We start from the raw sequence: 20,929 nt of genomic DNA on the forward strand, positions 1-20,929 counted from the left end.
ACAGTACATTATTCTTCCATGATAAGATGAATACAATGCTTCCCGAAGGGGTTATAAATACTTTCCGAAGAACTTTCCCGAAGGAGTCCGTCGGCCACATACAACATGTCACTACATAACAAAAACCTTTCCGAAGGGACCCGTCGGCTACATAACAAGAACCTTTTCGAAGGGACCCGTCGGCTGATACACAATTTCTACCGACGACATCATCCCCCCCAAAAAGAAAAGTCGTCTCCTGACGACTAACAAAATTAGGAGACAACCCACAAACAATAAAAGAAATACTAGAGAGAAGGAGGTGTCCCAGAAGAGTGTTGTTGATGACGTAACTCATACAACTGGTCTGTCCGGATGCGCAGATCTGTCTGAATCTGTGAATTAACCTCCACGGCCTCATTTAGTAGAAGCGCGGCATCCTTAGCCTATTTCCTGGCCAACTGCAACTCATGCTCTGCCGCATCTTTATCCCAGATAGCTGCATCCTTATCCTATACAACTGCTGCCATATCCTTCAATAGTGTTGCCCGCTCTGCTGCCTGCTGGTCTGCGAAGTCGGTGGCTAACTTTTCTCTTGCCTCTTTCTCAACCGTTAGGGATCTCTGAGTTGCAACACTGTCTGCTGCCCTATCTACCTCCACGCGCTACCGAGCATAGTAAACCTCTTTGTACAATCCCACGATCTCATGTGCCAACTTCATCAGCGGAGTGTCACTCGGTCCCAACTCTGGCTCAATGGCCCAATCTGCCAACATCTCTAGTATCTCAACCGCCGGCCAACCTCTATCCACAAAACCAGTCTGAAATCGCTAAGGAAAAACCCCATGAATATACGCTCGGATCAAATGCCACTCCCTCCATCAAGTCAGAGCCTGAATCGCCACATCATGCCCCTTCTTTAACACAGACTTCATAGTCCTTAGGTAGTCCCTGCACCTATCCTCATCCAACCCATAATCCTCCTTGGCGCAGCCTTCCAATGACCATTCCACATCACTATTCGCCTCGTCATCAACGGAACCCATGCCCACAGCCGGTGCAGCCTCCTCTATTGACGGTGCAACCACGGCCTGTGGCGTTCCTTGCTCCTGAGGTTGAGGCTCTAGTACTGTAGGTGCTACTCCGGACTAGATGGGAGACTGAATGGACGGGCTATGCCTGTCAAGAACGAGGCGGAACTGTTGCCTCAGAAAAACACTAGCTCTATCCATCACCTCTAGTTGTTCGGACTGCGCTAGGTCCGTACATTCCTGCATTCCTCCGTCTGGTACATTCTCTACTGAAAGTTCTTGAACTTCTGCTAACTATGCTACGATAACTCCTGCTGCTGGCTGAATTATAGCAGGTGCCACGGGTGATGCTACCGAAAGTGCTTCAGCAGGGGCTGAAGAAGTCTCTCGGGTGACGGGTGCTGTCAGGTGGGCAAAGCCTACAGCAAATCCAACTCCCGGCCGAACAGGAGGTCGTACCCAGTGTTTCCACGGTGCGGCTAGTGTGACTGCCAAGTGGGATCCACCAGTCATCAATATCGGTTGCCATGTCTATCCAAACCCAAGAATGTGAGTCATGTGTAGACCTCCTGGCACCAACTCGGAAGTCACAGGAACTATAGCAGCACGCAGAAATAGCAAGGGGGTAGCCGTGACAATCTGAACCTCCTCATCATCCTCGCCTTCCCCTTCTTCTTCCTCCACACTATCCTGCTCAGAAGATGTCTCCTGTCGACCGCTGTCCGTATCACCTGCCATGTCCATCCGAGGCCTCTTTTGGCCTGCAAAACCCTTCTGCCCAGCGGTTGTATCCAAGTGCTTTCACCGCATGATAGGAGGTTCTCTCGGAGCAAGTGGTCCAGGCTTTGCCTCTAACTCATACGTTGGAATCATCCGTGTTGCTGCATCAAAGAAGAGATCAATCGTGTAATGGGGCATATAGAAGGTCTTGTGCTGGATAGTCAAAAACTCATGCATCCGTTCAGCCAGCACAGACGCCTAATCGTGCACTTTCCCAATCATTATTCCGTTCATCGTGGACACCTGCGGAAATGAGATATAAAATACCCTAGAGGATCCCGTGAGCCTGCTCTTGACCACGTCCATCAGACATCGCCATGGCCCCTCCTAAATGTCGGTTTTCTTTAAACCCCTTCCCTTAGATGTCTCAGCTAATGCCGCCTACTCTGCTTCAATCAAATCTCCACATACTAATCGGATTAAAAATAGCTTTCCATCCTTAGGAATTTTCTTCAGCTGAACCTTTTTGCCCTGCAGCCCTAGAATGCCAAAAACACGCGTGAAATCGGTTGCCTTGAATGATACCACCAAGTTCCTACCCAGATACTGAAATGTACTCCTTCGAGAGGCTCGTCCATATGTCTCAATCATGGCACGCATATACCCTTCATAATCTCGAATGCAAAAAACAGGCATCTGAATGGCCCATTCAACCTGTGCTCTTCTAATGCTTGCTTTTATTGGATGATCATCAGGGGTTTCTTGCCACCATTTCCGGCAATCCGTTCCATTCAACCCTTCAAATTGTATAGTCTGTGGCGTGACATCAGCTGCTGCAGGTGTTGTAGTCTTACGCTTCTCTTTGTTGCTGCTCAAGCCTTCATTCTGGTTACCTGTACCTGCCATGTTCCTACCCTCCACAACTTTAGACTGCGCTAATTGTTTTTTCCACTTACGTTTACCTGCAGACTCCATCAGTTATATCTTTGTCTTTTCCTAACGGTCTTCCAAATCCGTACAGTGGAGAATTCTTTCAAACACGTATGGTGAATTGCAACCTTTGAAATGATTTCCACAATCCGTACACAGGAGATTGAAAATCCATACTCTGAAGAAGTTAGACGGAAAATCAAATAACAAATCCGTACCACCAGAAGACCACAAATCCGTACAATAGTTTCCCTCCCCAAATTCATACAGTGGTATTTTCAATGCCCTTCAATGATCAACCGTACAGGGACCATAGTATGCTGAATCCGACTAGAATTGATACACTAGAAAAACCGCCTTGTTTACTGCTGAAATCCATACTCCAATCTTCAGAACCTGTGATCTCATAATCCCAATGATATGGATGGAAATCCGTACAATTACCTGGCTCCAAAATTCCGTACTAAGGAAGAGGCCATACACTTCTTTCTTAAAAATCCATACCTTGCATTCAATAATGAATTTGCCAAAAAACAAATTTTATAACCCTTTGCTGAATTCAAAGAACCGTACAGTGGCTGGTAACCGAAATCCGTACACTGCTCTACACAAGAAATCCGTACGCTAGGAATGATGGAAATCTTCTATATGGGTAATAATTTAACAAACCGTACAGTGTATCATTGTTATAAAATCCGTACATCATACATTAAAATCCGTACTGTTCAAAGCTCTAAAATCCGTACATTGTCTTCACTTTAGCTCCTTTCAAAATCCATACACCGTACGGATGCAAACTGATGAATTTCATACTGCATAAAATCCATACACTTTCCAGGGAAGGGAAAAACCATACACTTGGCAAATTTATAACATGAGGGAACTGAACGGTAAGCAGGTAGCTTTTCTTCCACAAACCGTACGGTAGCTTTTCTTCTAAAAACCGTACAGTAGCTTTTCTTCTTAAAACTGTACGGTAGCTTTTTTCCAAAAACCGTACAGTAGCTTTTCCTTTTCAATTTTTTTGGTTCATTCAGCGAAGTCAGTTTTCCCTTCGACCATCGTCATCATCAATCTACAACGACGAAGGGGTCGCTTGGAGGTCATTTTCTAACCCAAAAGTCTTCCGGCCGTGGTATACCTTCAGCTTTGAGCCATTCACGGCCTGAGGCACTTCCTGTCCATCCAAAGTCCATAATTTTATTGCTCCATTGTCTCCTACTTCCCGGATCTGATACGGCCCCACCCACTTAACTTTGAACTTGCCCGGCTTAATCTCATTCCGACCGTCGTACTTCAATACCCACTGTCCGGGCTGAAACCTATTTAGCTTCAGGTGCTTATCGTGCCATGCCTTTCGCCTATTCTGCGTTACTTCAGTCGCCCACTATGCTAATAATTGCTTCTCCTCCAACCTGTTCAGTTTGTATAGCCGCTCCCTTAAGCTTTCCATGTCGCCCAACTTGTTTTCTAGTGCTATCCACAGGCTTGGTATCATGAATTCCGCTGGTGCTACGGCCTCCTATCTGAACATCAGTTGAAACGGCGTGTGTCTTGTTGTAACTTTATACGTCGTACGATAAGCCCACAGAGCAGAAGGTAATTTCTCCTCCCAATCCTCCCCTTCAACTGCGTAGGATTTGTATATAATTGATACCAAGATTTTGTTGGTAGCTTTGGCCTGTCCGTTTGCCCTTGGGTAGTACGGACTTGATAGCGAATGATAAATTTTGAACTTCGTGGTAAGCAGTCAGATCACATGATTTACAAAATGTTCGCCTCTATCACTCGTTAATTGTAACGGAATGTCGTACCTGGTAATTATTTGTTCATAAATAAACTTTGCTGTACTTACCGCTGAGTTGTCCGGTAGTGCACACGCCTCCACCCATTTAGTCAAGTATTCCGTCGCGACGACAATGTAACGGCACCTTCTGGTTCTGCTTGTCTTCAGAGGTCCTATGAAGTCCAAACCCCACCATTCAAAGAGCTCCTGAGCATGAGAAGGATTCAGAGGCATGAAGTCTCTCTTCAAAGGTTTCCCAGCTCGCTAACATGTATTGCATGCAACAACCCATTCCCTGGCGTCATTGTATACCGTTGGCCACCATAATCCTGCTAGAAGTATCTTTCGTGCAGTTGTGTACGGCCCCATGTGTCCTCCTGCCGGTCCTTCATGTGCTTCCTTCAGTACCCGTGGAATTTCTTCCTCCAGGACACAACGCCTCAGGATCTGATCGGGTCCCATTTTATACAACAGTCCATTAATCAGCTGAAATGTTCCGCTCTGTATCACCAACTTCCGTCTTTCATTCGGTGGCATGGTATTTGGAAACTATCCCGTCGACAAGTATTCGCCGATGCTTGTATACCACTCCGGTAGTGCAGCAATCTGAAACAACTGTGCATCAGGAAAGTCATCATTTACACCGTCTGCTAGTTCTCCTGTTCTGATATGTGACAAATGATCCACGCTTACATGTTTCTTTCTTGGCCGTACGATGATCTTGAAGGTAAACTCCTGCAACAGGAGTAACCATTGGCTGATCCTTCCTTGAATGACTAGTTTGTTGATCATATACAAGGCTTGATGATCAACATAGAACATGAACGGAGCAGCCAGCAAGTAATGTCGAAACTTCTGCACAGCATAGACCATCCCCAATGCTTCCCGTTCGGTCGTACTATAATTTTGTTCGACTTTTGATAGCAACCGACTGGTGAAGTAGATCGGGTGATCCAACCCGTGGTTTCCTGTTTGCGCGAGAGTTGCTTCGATCGCATAGTTTGATGCATCAACATGTACATGAAACTCCTTATTCCAATTCAGGTATGCCAAAATAGGTGTTGTAGCTAATCGTACTTTGAGACCTTCAAATGCTTCATCTTGTTCCCTCTCCCATCTGAATGATTTTGTCTTGCAAGTTAACCTATCCAACGGATATGCTATCTTGGCAAAAAATTTGATGAAACGCCTGTAATAACCTATATGCCCGAGGAAAGATTTTACCTCTGTCACATTGGTGGATGGCTGCATCTCCAATATGACTCACACTTTGTGCAGATCTATCTTTAGTCCCTCCTTACAGACTATGTGTCCTAGCAACCTTCCCTGCGGAACCATAAATCTGCACTTCTTTGGGTTCAGGGCCAAGCGCGCACGTCGGCACCTTTCCATACACTCGCCTAATGCTGCCAAATGTTTGTCCTCCTCACTGAACACCGACCAATCATCCAAAAATGCCTTGAAGTTTCTGACGGACATCTTATCAAAAATGTGTAGTATGATCCGCTGAAATGTCGCAAGCGCATTGCACAGACCGAACGGCATCCGATTATAGGCATACACCCCATCTTCTTCGAAAAATGTCGTCTTCAGCTTATCCTCCTCTGCGAATGAAATCTGATTGTAGCCGGAAAAACCATCCATAAATGAGTAGATCTCATGTCCCGCTACCTCCTCCAGGATGCTATCCGTGAATGGGATCGGGAACAGATCTTTGATGGTGACTGCATTCAGGCATCTGAAATCGACACATATTCGCATCTGAATGGAGTCCTCCTTCAGTGAGATCACTATCGGGGATACCCATTCACTGGTCTGCACCTTGAAAATAATGCCGGCCTCTAACATCCGATTGATTTCCTCCATAACCTGTCCCGCATAATTTTTGTTCATTCTGTAGGGCCGCTTCTGTACGGGTACTGCTCCTTCGATCAACTGAATGCAATGCACACAACTCCGGCACTACTCCTTTCAAGTCCTTGTACGTCCATGCAAACACATCCTTATACTCTAAAAATATCTTGAATGCTGCTGCCTTTAGTACTGGGTCCCAATTGTCTCCTATGAGTATGTTCTGTGGTTCAGCTTTGTCTCCCAAATTCATGGTCTGCAACGCGACTTCAGTGTATTTGATGGGTTCCCCTTCAGTGAACTTATGTGCCGAGGTCACATCGAGTGACGCATCCCCTTCCTTCATTTCAGTGAACTCCTTTGGAAATTCATCAGTACTATGTCCTTCTATTGTCAGTACATTGCAGCTCGGAAACAACTCATAATCCTCTATCTGCCAATGGTAGAGACCATTTACTGAATCCAAATCATCACCTCCTTCCAGTCGTAGAACTCCCTCCTAATCTGGTTCCATACTTTGCCCCTTTTCATCCTCTTCTCCTTCGGAATCTGACGATAGGGCTTCTTCCCCGACCATCTGAGCGTGCAGATCGATGACATACTTCTAGCCTTTGCTTTCGAGTGATAAAGTATTTTTCTTCCAATCGTGCTTTGCCTTGGCTTGTATCAGCCACCCCCGACCCAGAATAGCATCGTACCCTTTCCGCCTTAGGGGAATCACGACGAAGTCCAACAGGAATGGTTGTGTTCCAATCGTCACTGGTTGCGTTGTGAGTACTCCCAATGGCTTGATTCCATGTTGATCGGCTGTTAACAACTGAAAGGTAGGTGGCCACAATGTCAATTGTCCCAACTTTTTCTAGGTATCCTCTGGCAGCACATTGACACCAGACCCTCTGTCCACGATCGTGTCCGTTAGCACAGTCCCGAGAATGCCCATTTCAACAACTGCCAGATAGCGTCCGGATGAAAGAGCTAACAGCATCGGATCTTCTACACTTGCGCCACTTTCCTTCTCCTTTTTGTCTGCTGTACTTGCCCCACTTTCCTGCTTCCTTCCATGTTCTCCTGGTAGTTGAGCAGCGGGAACAATGTTTGTGAGTGTCGATCGGAGCTGAGGCATAGTGAGCAACGGATCATTTATCCTAACGGGTATCTCGGCTTGCAATATTTGCCGTACAATGTTCTGTTTTGTGCAGTTCCGTACGGAGGTACTCGGCGTGTCCTTCAGGTGTGTCGTTTCTATCTGCGTTGCTCTCTGGATCTCTGCCCGTGCTTCCTCCAGTCTATTCTTTTCCTCCATCAGATCGGGGTATAGCTTTGCCTGCTTACGAGTGATTGCCAGAACTTCTTCCTCGTCCGTCCCGACGGTAATCAAGTTTACTTCGGACTTCGGGCACTTAGCATCATCATGATCGCCCGGTCCACACCATTGGCATAGCAACTTCGGTGTGTTCGCCGTTGTGCACTCTCGGGAAAAGTGACCCCATAGATTGCATGCGCGGCATTGAACAATTGGCCAACCATTGGCATCATATTGAATTCGACTCCTTCCGCCATTATTGTTGTTGCCGGTATTGTTGTTGTTTTGACCGCGCCGGTTGTTTCTGTATCCACCCGATGTGGCACCTTCCGTACTGGTGTTCCCACTTCCTCCTGACGCGGACGCTTGCTGCGTGAGGAACACTTGCTGTGGTGTTCTTGATTTCAGGTTGAAAGGACATTCCTTTACAGAGTGTCCTAGAATCTGGCAAATCTCACAAAATTGCTCTTTCGGGCAGGATCCCTTCATATGGCCTTCTTTTTTGCACTCCGTGCACCATAGGTCATTGCCCTTAGTCTTCTTGTTCATGTTCTTGAACTCCTTCATCATCTAAATCATGTCCTTCTAGAGTGCACGGACCTTCTTGTTGCTTCCCTCGTCATCGCTGCTATCTTCTCCTGAGGATGCATCATCATCTGAATCGGACGAGCTGTTCTTCTTCTTCTTCTTTGTCTTCTGGTCAGTTTCAAGGTTCATTGCCCGATTGTACGCTTCAATGTATGTTGATGGTGGCACGATCTTCATCTTCTTTCGCAGCTTCAGGCGAAGGCCTTCAATGAACCATCTCTTTTGTAGCCCACCAGCCTACTTATTCTCCATTTTATTGATCAGGTACTTTAACTTCCTGGCGAACACTCAGACTATTTCATTCTTCCCTTGCTTAGTATTGAATATCTTTGCTACAATCTCATTATCGTCTCACAATATTTGAAATTCCGCAATAAATTCCTTCTTAATATTATCCCAACTGTTTAACTTCTGCGGATTTGTGTAAGTAAACCAATCAATCGCAACACCCCGTAGGGTGGCTGGAAACTATCGGACCCATTCGTTCGTATCTGTTATGCCATTTTCTCTCCAAATCGTTTCACATGTTTTATAATGTCGAATCGGATCGGCAGTTCCTTCACCATCAAATTTAGGCAACTTTTCTTTTGGACCTGCCATTATTACTCTATGTTGGGGGTTTTGTTGTGTAGTTGCGCTGTTCTGAACACCCGCGCTGTTCTAAGCTCCCGCAAAGTTTTGAACACCCGCGCTATTCTGCACATCCGCGTTGTTCTGCACACTCGTGCTGTTTTGAACACCCGCGCTGTTTTCTACTTCCGCGCTATTTTCAACACCCACGCTGTTTTCGACTTCCGCACTGTTTGGTGAAGAGGTTTCGTCAACCGAAGCTGTTCGTTCCGGAAGTATATCTCGGACGAAGAGGTCACTCCACGCTCATACTCCTTCGGCACTTCGAGCCGTGCGAGTCGATCTCCTTCCGTCAGGATTCTCTTCCCGTGGCGTATGCAGGTTCAGAAACTCCTCCTTTGCTTCTTCCACCAAATCGAGCCGCTGTCGAGTCTCTTCCAACAATTTTTTAGTGCTTTTGTGTCTGTTGGTAACTTGCTGAAATCTCCGTCTGCGTTCACCCTATTGTGCCAAAATTAAATTTTCTTGTACTACGCGTAATTCATCATTTTCCTTCAACTTATTCTTATTCTTGTTCAACTGATTCGGCATTTAATTTTCACTTGCCTGTCATCGTACCAGGTTCATCAGGCAACGGCGCCAAATGTTTACCGCATAGGTTAATTAAGAATTGCACACAGACGATGAACATGAACACGAACAGTAGAACTCTTCTTATTATTATTCGCATATGCAAAACAGTACATTATTCTTCCATGATAAGATGAATACAATGCTTCCCGAAGGGGTTATAAATACTTTCCAAAGAACTTTCCCGAAGGAGTCCGTCGGCCACATACAACATGTCGCTACATAACAAAAACCTTTCCGAAGGGACCTGTCGGCTACATAACAAGAACCTTTCCGAAGGGACCCATTGGCTGATACACAATTTCTACCGATGACATCTATGCAATTTTTTATTGGTCATTTTTTATGACATAATAATCTGTAGGAAAGCATGGAGGATCACCTAAGGCATAATGGAAAGAACTTTTGGGAATAATGGAAAGTCACTCCTTATTTGCAAAGAAGTCATAAGTGTGAATTCATAATGACTGAAAATTTGTACTTAGGTCATGTTATAAGCAAAGAGGGAGTTGAAATACCAAGAAATGATTCAAGCCATACTTGACTGGCCCCCACCCGAAAATGTGTCAGACTAAAGAGGATTTACGGACTGCAGCTATTATCGGAGGTTTGTAAAGGGATCTTCTCACATAGGGGCTCCCCTCACCAACCTAACCAAGAAAGAAGCGTTCACATGGAACGAAGAATCCCAACAATCATTTGACAAGCTAAAGGCAACAGTGAGCCAATGTCCAGTCCTAGCACTTTCAAATTAAACCCTTTGTGTTAGAATGCGACACTTTTAGAACAAGATTAGGGGTCATCCTCATGCAAAATGGGCATACTATAGCTTTCGAAAGCAAAAAGTTACAAGACAATGAGAAGCTTTGTTCAACGTATGATAAAGAAATGCTAGCCATCATCCATGCCCTCACCAAATTCTGATAGTACCTAGTTGGGAGTAGATTCATTGTTAGGATAGACCACAATAGCCTAAAGTATTTCCTAAATCAAAAGGACTTCAATGAAAGATAGCAAAAGTGGATCACAAAGTTACAAGCTTTGACTTTGACATAGAATATATTAAGGGGAAATGAAATGCGGTAACTAATGCATTATCAAGGAAACTAGCTATATGATCTCTAACCATCCTCTCTAATGACTAGAAGGCACATCTGTTAGCTGAATATTCCAAAAATATCTTCACCCAAGCACTGTTGGAAGAAAATAAGCAAGAAGATCAATACAAGGTACAAGATGGAATCATCTATCATAAAGATAAGAAATTTTTGGTACTTGAATCTAAGATTAAAGAAAAGATACTAGAAGCCTTCCATGGTAGCTCCATGGTTGGTCATCCAGGTTACTACAAAACATACAAACAAATAAAAAAAGATTCCCATGGAAGGGAATAAAAGGTGACGTCTTGCAGCATGTCAATAACTGCCCTACTTTTCAACAAGACTTAGTTAAACACTCATACCCAAAAGGCCTGCTCCAACCCTTACAGATTTATGGACTTTATCACTGGACTTCCTAAGACTCAAGGAAAAGATAGTATTTTTGTTGTAGTTGATCTCCTAACCAAGCACACACACCTCTTTTCTATTACCACAGAGTTCAGTGCACTACAGGGAGCAGAATTGTTTTTCGAATTGTTTTTCAAAAAAGCATTTCAACTACATAGGTTGCCTTGCAACATGATCAGTGATTGTGACATGAAATTCATGAGTAATTTCTGGACAGGGAGGTGGGAGATCAAAAATCATGGGTTAAGTGGTTATATCTTGGAGAACATTGTCATAATACAACACACTACATGTCCATAGGAATGACTTCTTTTAAGGCGCTCTATGGGTATACCCATTGTTCTTTTATAGACAACATTCTTGAAGAAAGCAAGGTCCTTGTTGCTAAAGATTGGGTGCAAGAAAGCCCAGACGTATTGAGAATCCTCAAGGAAGATTTGCACCAGGCTCAAAACCAGCAGAAAAATTATGTAAACAAGAAAGGGTTGAATGAAGTTTTGCAATTTGGGATAAGGTCTATCTCTGTTTACAACCCTATAAACAATCTACACTAAAAAAGAGTGGTGCTGAAAAACTACAACCCCGGTTTCTACAGTCCCTATGAATTAATAAAGAAAATTGGGAGGTAGCATATGCTCTCAGCCAACCTGAAGAAAGCAGAATTAACAATGTCTCCCATGCATCTTTTCTAGAAAGAGCTTTGTGAAACCATCACAAAAGCTCTCCTATTTTCCTCCTCTTGGAGACGGTGGAAAGTTGGTCCTCCAGCCAGAAAGAATTATCAACACCCAAGAAAAAAGATTGAGGAACAATGATGTCATGGAGTAACTAGTTAAGTGGCAAAATCTTCCTGAAGAAGACGCCACCTAGGAGAATGAACACATACTTCAGCATCCTAATTTAAGGTTGCTTGCGGGCAAGCAGATTTAAGGGGCGGGGGGAGGGGTGGGAGGGAGTGTTGACTGTCACAAATACACCATATTTAAGTAATTAAATTATATTTACAGCATTAATGATTATCGGAACTTGATTATTTACTATCTTCATGCGATTAATATTGATCACATTATGTTATCAGTTTATGATAACCGATTGTGGTGTTAATTAATCATAACAGCAGATAACTATATGGTGCAACACTTTACGCGGCCATTCAGAAACATATTTATATTCCATGCCAATCAGCTATGAAGATGTCGATTCGAAGATAAAATATTTATTAATTCCCTTTGTGAATTTATCAACCTACTGAGCAAGCAAACAGTTGTTATACAACCTCTATAAGCAGAGGGTGAGTATCGCATCAGTGATATCAGACACAGCACCATATCAAGCATATATTTATATTAATATCAGAGACAGCTCAAGGAATTGCAGGTTGCATATACAAAGAGATCATTTCAGAGATGATATACTGCCAATGACCATCCCTATTGAACAGAAGCATATATTATAAAGTCCATCAGAGACGACTAGCAGGGAATGTGCATGAACCATATCATTGTAACAGAGACAGCCACAGCATCACATTAAGGTCTGAACTGTTAATGCAGACTTGGTCTGTGAGTTGTATTCCATTTGGCATTGGAATCAACATTGTTAATACATACATTTCCATTCCCTTTCCCTTTTCTGCATCGTAACATATTTTATATACATTGAAGAATTGCCATTTCATCCATATCACTGCATATTGTATCAATTCATTGTCTCATAATTCCTTATAACATTTGGACTTAACAGTCATCTATAATTGCATTGATTTAGCATTTGGAACTGCGAGTTAATTATCTTTGCATTGTTTATTGTTCATATTTATAGAATGAATCGGATAATTCCAGGCAGTATCCAATAATATAAGAAAGGAACACTACATTCTAATTATAATTTCTACACCTTAATAATTACCAAACCTGGCTTGCATAAAGTCATCTATCATATAATTGCACAACTGATTCAAAATTTGTTACCTTACAATATTCAAATATAAATCATTGTCCTAAGATGTCTGCCTGACACCTGCCATTTTTACAGCCAAGCAGAGTACTCAAACAAGATAATGTTAGCATGTTGTCTCGTACAGAAATAGATTGAGCATTTTTAACAGTAATCCAAGGACATAATAGAAACAAAAAATGGATTTTTATTTTCTGTTAAACTTTATATTTGATATCTATCGTTAAGATTTTAAAAGCTTACACACAAAGTGGACTCTTAAAACACATCATGCACAACCATTGAGTGCTGAGAAACAACAGGTTTGTTGAACACCTCCAGATGCTAAGAGGTGGGAGGGTGAATCAGCATCCTTAAAACTTAACATATTATTATCCATGCATTCCATTTGAATCACATGTAGAGATAAATAACTAAAAATTAAAAAAACACAACACATGACACCGGTATTATCATGCATAGCGAGACTTACACTTGCTATATGAAAACCAGTAGTTACAATGGTTGTTTTTACTTTCAAACACACTGCCAAAGAAGTACACTAGCAAGATAATATAGATTTGCAAGCACTAAAGCTTATACTTTCTTCAATGCCAGATACATAAGAACAGCTGGAAAGGAATAATACTATTAAACTAATTAGAAATGAATCCTCCTAAATGGTGATTTCAGTTCACTCATTCATGCATCTACTATGGATTTCATATCAGTCAATCTGCCCACACTTTGCAATATCTCATGAGGCACTACATACAATTCATTTTCATCTTATATAACTTCTGTATTTCATCTCCTAACAATATCTGCCAATATACATCCATCACAATACCAAAAGCATCCATTAAATCAGCCAAGCAAGATGTAATGTGTAACCTGAAGACTATCGGCCCAAAAATGGATTCTCCAATGTGTGCGAGGAGTAAATGAAATGTGCGAAGCATTATAAAATGACTATAAATCCTTCTTGAGACCCTAATTTTTCGTCATATACACTGCACACCATTGCAAGGACTGAAAACCTTGGGTTGGCCCAAAAAGATGAATTTGATAATTAAGTCAGCCAAAATATAATGTGAACCTACGAAACCAATGTGAATGAAAAACATACAATCACCTAATCAATATACAAACACATCATTAAGTCACAATATCAAGACACCTAGGGGAAAGGAATGTAGAGCAATCATATACACTACTGCTCTGTTCCTCTGACAGGCTGATACACAAAATATCATAACTTCATCTATAAAGCAAACAAGACCACCAAAACTAAGATACAGCATATTCTGTCATCTATCTAGATCATTCTCTAACTGCAAGCTGTAAAACTAAAAACAATAATGTGCCAAGATGCACAGCAAAAAGACAAACCACAGTCAGTCAGACTATTGACCAAAAGTTGGTCCAAAACAATCATACTTAGCTATTTACATGAACAGCCAATTAAAAGCAACTCCAAAGCTCTGGGTATAACCTGCAAGAACAGGATATACATCCCAAGAGTTTCTGCGCATGACTATGATAACATATATGTATATTCCTGATATTATACTGCTCTGAAATACTTGCAGAACTAAAATTTCACACTGTATCCATCTTCTGGATACTATACCAAGTTTGACATCAATGACTACAAAACAGCAATATGTGCAGCAAGGTTCATTCAAGGCAATCTCAATAGATCATAAAAAGCTACTTTGCACACTCTCTCTTTTTCTACTGTGGCATTTTTCCCTGCTAGTAACAGCATAAATATTATATTTCCCTACAGTCAATTTATTTAACACCCATGCTATGTCATTACTCCCACTCGCTCACTCAAATCTCCCAAGTCCTACCTAATACCAGTAATATATTGAAATGGTCGTTGTAAAAAGATGCCTAAATTATTTTACATTCAAGGACACCCATTTAGGCAGGAGCCTACAACACAATGGTAACTTGTAAGCCTCTCATGTGGGGAGGTCTTGGGTTCGAGTCTACTCGAGCTTCATACATAATAATAATAAATTCCAACAAATAATAATAATGAATCTAGGCTTTGGCCATTTATCAATCAAGAAAAAGAAAAGCACACCCACATAACGAAAAAATATTAAGCAGTAAACATTAAAATGAAGGGAAAAATAATCCAAGGAAACAACTGCAGTTCTTAATTTTTTAAAGGACTTCAGTAAAAACCATATAAGAATTAAAATGATAAAGCAAGACAGCTGTACCAAAAAAATGAAAAACTAAAATCAAGGCATAAAATCATGATCACCTGTTTGTTCAAAGCAAGCTATTAAGTTGTTGAATTGTCAGAAAAATATAACAAATATTCTACATATAGATGGAACAACTTTGAGACGAAAGAAATAGGGGCTGTGGAGAGCTGAATAATTACCTATTGCTTCAAATTGTTTGACTCGACCCTTGATTTGTTCGAGTGTCAATGGAGGTTTGTCAGCATTTATAGCCGATATTTCAAAGCATGAAAAGGCATTTTCATGTATCCTGGAAAAAGACACAAGTATGTCTTCGTTGTTATTTGCAAGTTAAGCCACCAACATGCACATACTGTCTTATTACAAGTAAAATCTGATACTAGAAATCACAAATATGCAAAACATTTTTAGATGTAATGGTGGGAATTACACCATATATTAGTTTGATGTGTCTCAACATAAGCCTCATGACACAGAATTAATTGGCACATTACTATGTGCAACAAACTGGAATCGTAACAAAGAACATTATATGTGGACACCAACACTAACTTCATAGTAGTATAGCTTACAAACACAAATCCTTCAATTCTATCAAGCATTGATTAGGCTAATTTACAATTATCAGTTACCACCAGAAGCAAAAAACAATCCCAAAATTTCCCAGTCATGTGTTCATTGCAGATAATCTTTCTCTTGCTATTGTAAAATTAGAATCTTCATATTCTCAACCATAAAATAAAGTAAGCTAGGTTTTGAAAACAGAATTGATTTGTAGATTAAGAAGAAGCAAGCAAAATCTTGTTACACTGGTCAAGGCTTTTCTTGTTCAAAGAGGTTTTCATAAAAGTTCTCCGTCCTATGAGTAATATTTGTGTATTTCATATTAGCACTACATAAAGAGAAGCAAGAAGATCCTAAAGAGGTTCGCTGCAATAATATCTCACTCAAAATAACTGGAACACAAATCAGATCAATCACGAACCATGAGCACCAGAATAATTTGTTGATGCCTTTCACTACGAGAAAGGATGGCCATCTCTGTCTGTCATATTATATAAAAGTCAAAACCCTTTGTTGGATGCAAAAAAGTGAAAGAGTGGGAAAGAATATTTCATTAGGCACACATTGAAAGCTGTGAAAGAAAGTTATATTTGTTGCAACTTACATTTAGTTACTTTATTATTTATTACTAATGCATAAGTCATTATATTATATACCTCTTGTCTAAATCATTATATCGAATGCCCCTCCCATCACTCCTTAAATATGTAAAATGAAAACAACCCAACTTTGTCACAGGATTTTTACTAACAGAATACAACCAAAAGGTTTAGTCATGTGACAGCAAAATGCTCTCAAGAGGCACAATACTAGAAAGGAAGGTCTTCAAGATCAACTACTCATCAAATTTAGTGGTGACAGACCTCATAGTACTTGATTTAAGTATAATAAACTAGATTCATTGCCAACTTCAAGAATAGGTGGAGAGAGTTGGAAAACAAGACTCAGTGTATGTAATGTCCCCATTTTTAGCAGGTTCCTGCAGTGATTTAGGTCAGTTTATCATGGCAACCCTCGTGAGCTCACGGTGAGTTTTGAGGATCTCTGAGGCAGACTTGCTATCTATAATAAGTCTATTTTAGGTAATTACTATATTTGGCAGGGTAGTGGTGGCATTGGCAGTTGGTCAACATCTGCATATGACTGAGCATATTCATGACGTTCATGTTTAATAAGTTATTAAGGAGGCTTCAATTATTAAAAGGACTTTATCTTACTACAGGTTATAAAATGGAATTGCGATTGTTAAGCCTCTGAAGTGAAAAGTGTCTACATGAAGCTATGTGCTTAAAAGTCATTTATTTAAAAGAATTTGTTGGAAGCTTCTAAAGAAATGGTGTGTTGATGAAGCAACCTTCATGGAAGGTGTATGGGAGAAGCCAAGTGCTTTATAAAAGTGGCTTCATGTAGCAATTAGAATCATCCATTACTCTTTTTCTTTTTATTATCTTTTGTGAGGGTTTGTATTTAGTTGTGAATTTCAATCCATTGCTGAAGTATAATAGATTCAATTTGAGTTTCCTGGGATTTGAATTTGGAGCTTTCTCATACTGTGTTTCCTATCACTGAGAAGCAAATTGTGGCTGAAGAGATTTTGGAATTGGAATTTGGAGAATTTGTCTAGGGTCTTCCATTATTGTTGTTACTCTTTCTAGTAAGGCATTCATTATTGGGAATTGGTATTTATTTGCATTTGCAGTTGGACACATTGTCCCTGGATTCCATTATCATTATTGGGCGGCATGGAATTACTGTTTTAGCATGGGCATTGCCTTGCATTTCAAGCACCACTTTAATTCCCTCCTTGGGGAAGCTTTGTGACTGATCGTTGAGCATCTGGTGTTCCCAGAGTTGGGCGATTTCATTCTGCTATTCTGGGGGTTTATACATTAGATCGAGCTGCACAGTTGGTGATCAAATTCTGCTGTCAATCACCATTACATACCAGGCATTGATTCTGTTATTTTGGGCACCTATATTCCCTGCTTTGATGAGGATTTACTATGGTATATTGATAGGGTTTAAGACCCTAGCGGACTGTGTTAATTTGTATTATAGTTGGGCTATTAAAGAGCTGCAAATTGGACACTGTCATCAAATGACTGTGGGCAGCATTTTCAGTCATACTGTGATGGCACCATAGGAGGGCTGTGAGCATGTCTTTTTTGAAGGCTGTGCTTGGGAACAAAGTATGGCTGCTTGCTATTTGAACGCTCTGAACCAAAATCAGATTCTTCCAAGAAAAAATTATACTTTCCCTGATCATCGCATTGGTTCATTTGATAATAAAGCAAATTTCAGACATTTAAGATCAATAGTTGGTGTGAGTTCTATGTTGTATTTGCAAAAATTCCATTTCGTTTTGTATTTCATTTCATGCTTATTTGAAAAACCAAAAAAATATCAGCATAACTAGAAGAGTCAGCTTGGGCTCATCACAGTGGTATCAGAGCAGTTTCTTGACCGCCTATAGGGAATTGGATTCAGAGATTAATTATTCATTGCATTATGGCTCAGAAAAAGAATTTGAGTAGATATTACACCCACAGAGGTCGCACTTCTCCACATGGTGATGGAGAACTGGAGGTATAATTTGGTATCTTGGGCCACCCTAAGATTGATAGAGAGGCCAAAGAGACTTCCAAAGACTTGGCAGCTGAACACCATCATGTTTCAGATGTGTTGCAGCAGCTTTCTCACTCTCTGCAACGGATTGGAGTTCCTAGAGGACAGAGTAAACTGAGAAGAGCTCGAGATGATTCTATCAGTTCACACAAGTGCCAAGTTGATGACAGGTCTAGAGCTGGTGATAGGAGCAAAGCAAAGGACCAGGTCAGGATTAACGACAGGATCCACAAGACTGGTTACACTAGTACATATGATACGCCACAGAGGCCTACTTTTCTAAGACCTGAGGTAGATGCGATCGGTATAAAGACTGAGGCTGAACCTGTCATGGATGATGTGGCAGCATACTTTGCTAAAAGGGATGCTCTGTCGCAAGCAATCAAGCAGAACCTTAATTTTGACAGATTTCTAACACAAGTGGGAACATACCAGAGGTAGGCCTCCACTGGATAAACAGAGGCCTAGGCAGTCAAATTTGCGAGAGGTGGCCAGCAAGATGGTGCATTTTGATACAGTGGTAACTATAGGTGTGCAAGACATTCCTTTTGAGTCATGACATGTCAGTTCTCAAGTGTTGGACACAATGGATGTGGAGGATGATTGAAATTCATGTCAAAATGAGTTGGATGTTGCAGTTGTTGGCATGAGTTCCCAAGATCATGCATTTGAGTGATGCAGGGATAGTGGTAGTGAGAGCATATGATGCTACTATCAGATCAGCAGCTACTTCCATGGTAGTTGAGCCATCTATTGAGGTGTTTAGCAGTATGCATGCGGTTGTTGATGTGTGCAATGATGATAGCACACATGTTCTTGTTGATTATGAGGAAAGTGATGTAGAGATAGCATCATGTCATACAGCAGATCAACACAGTGTTCAGGTTCACTTTGTGGACAATCCCATGTTTGACATGGATGTAGCATTGTCTTATAACAATCCACTTTTTGAGGTTGATGTTGATCACGCACCTGAGTGGAGTTGGGCACAGTTAACACCATCTGTAGACACAGTTCAATTGCCTATAGCAGCAGTTGGTGATGTTCCTGAACTCAAAGATTATGACATGGCTACATCCATTAAGCGTACGTGTGTTGTTGATTCGGTTGGGATGAGTGAATTTGTTGAGAGCAATAGAGAACCACATGTTGCACCAAGTTCTCTTGTAGCTAAATCTTTAGCAAGGGTTGTTGGTGATAAGAAGGATTCCAGTGAGGAATATATTGTGGGAAGTGCATACAATTTCATATTTGATCCCCATATACAACATCTCCACTAGGTGCAGAGTTTGTTTGTGCCTAAGTCAGATATCTGGTAGGATTGTTTAGCTAGTGCAGAGGAAGAAGGCAAGACGAAACTCCTTATTGAGTTGCTTGTGATGTTTCAGTTGCTACATCATTAGGTCGAGCATTGGGTGCAGTTTACAAATTATGTTGTTTACTCTAATGGTGTTGTATGAGTGGAGATTGCTTAGCATTGACAGGGATATCATGTGCATTGTCCTATGGGATCCTCGTGGAGGTTGGAGTTAGTTGTGTACTAAGATTGCTTGAGGACTGTTAGTGTAAATAATTAATTATTATTACACTTATCTTTACTTAGGATAATGCATTTTTATATTAGTTGTCATGTAGACACTTAAGAATATGCATAGACATATGAGTTGTCTTATTGACAACACAGGAGTTAGCAACTTATTAGAGCACATGGTGTCTACAAAATCTCTTTATGAGATACACCTAAGTAAACTTATCCTCTCATCATCGCACAAACTCTTGTCCTCAATGGAGGATAATCCACCTTTGGTGGACATGTGCTAAGTTGTAATCCTCATCTCTTTTCTGACTCCTAGTCATTCTAGTTGCCTTCATATACAAGGCACTTCTAGTGTCTATTTATCTCATATCCAATTATTTGATATCCATTCTCATTTGATCACTATTTGTCTCTCTTGTGCTATCTATTGAGCTTCTTGATCTTGGCGTTGAATTATTGCCTTAGGCAAATTCTTACATGGTATCAAAACTATACTAAATTTTTACATAGTATCAGAACGATGTCGTCGGTAGAAACTGTGTCGCTGATGGGCTCATGTTGTCGGTAAAGATTTTGTAGCCAATGGGTAGATTAGGATTATTACGTAGCCGACGGACCCCTTCGAGAAAGTTTGGCGCGAAGTATTTATACCCTGTCTAGGATCATTATAAACCATCTTATCTTATCTTATGCTCTGTATGTAATCTCTTGGCATATGTGAATAATAAAAGGAGTTCTATTGTTCTTATCTATTGTCTATATGCATTAATCCATTGATATATGTGGTAAACAAGCCATAGGAGTTTCATTGCATAGCCATTGGAGCGATTTTTTTTGCAGGTCAAGATTGGAGCTTGCTAATGCAAATCAGATATTGGCATCATATTCAGAAGGTCAAAAAACTCCCAAATCGACTTTTGTTTTATCAAAATCAGGCATCTGAGGTGAAATCTAGAGGCATTTGATTTTTGGAGGTGCGACGGTGGCAATTCAAGAAAAATAATTGCAGAGGTGATTTTCAAGCAGCGATATCTCCCTCATACAGACTCCTTTTTTTGAGCAATTTTTTTTGTTTTGCGGTAGAATTTCGTGATCTACACATTGGTACAGGATGTTTGAGACCTTTGTTCTTGTATTTTTCTGC

The 20,929-nt window shown here is 41.0% G+C and overlaps 1 protein-coding gene across 2 annotated transcripts in view; it reads right to left on the minus strand.

Moving 5' to 3' along the window:
- Nucleotides 1-20,929, minus strand: part of LOC149578569 (uncharacterized) — a 266,266-nt gene that overhangs the window by 61,809 nt on the left and 183,528 nt on the right. For both annotated transcript variants that reach the window (XM_089829921.1, XM_089829924.1), the window contains exon 10: nt 15,239-15,348. In XM_089829921.1, coding sequence (XP_089686047.1) covers nt 15,239-15,348 — 110 coding nt within the window. The remainder of the gene's footprint in view (nt 1-15,238; nt 15,349-20,929) is intronic.

This window comes from Cupressus sempervirens, chromosome 1, assembly GCF_028749045.1.
Source record: "Cupressus sempervirens isolate cs-2001-9-10 chromosome 1, ASM2874904v1, whole genome shotgun sequence".
NCBI lineage: Eukaryota > Viridiplantae > Streptophyta > Pinopsida > Cupressales > Cupressaceae > Cupressus > Cupressus sempervirens.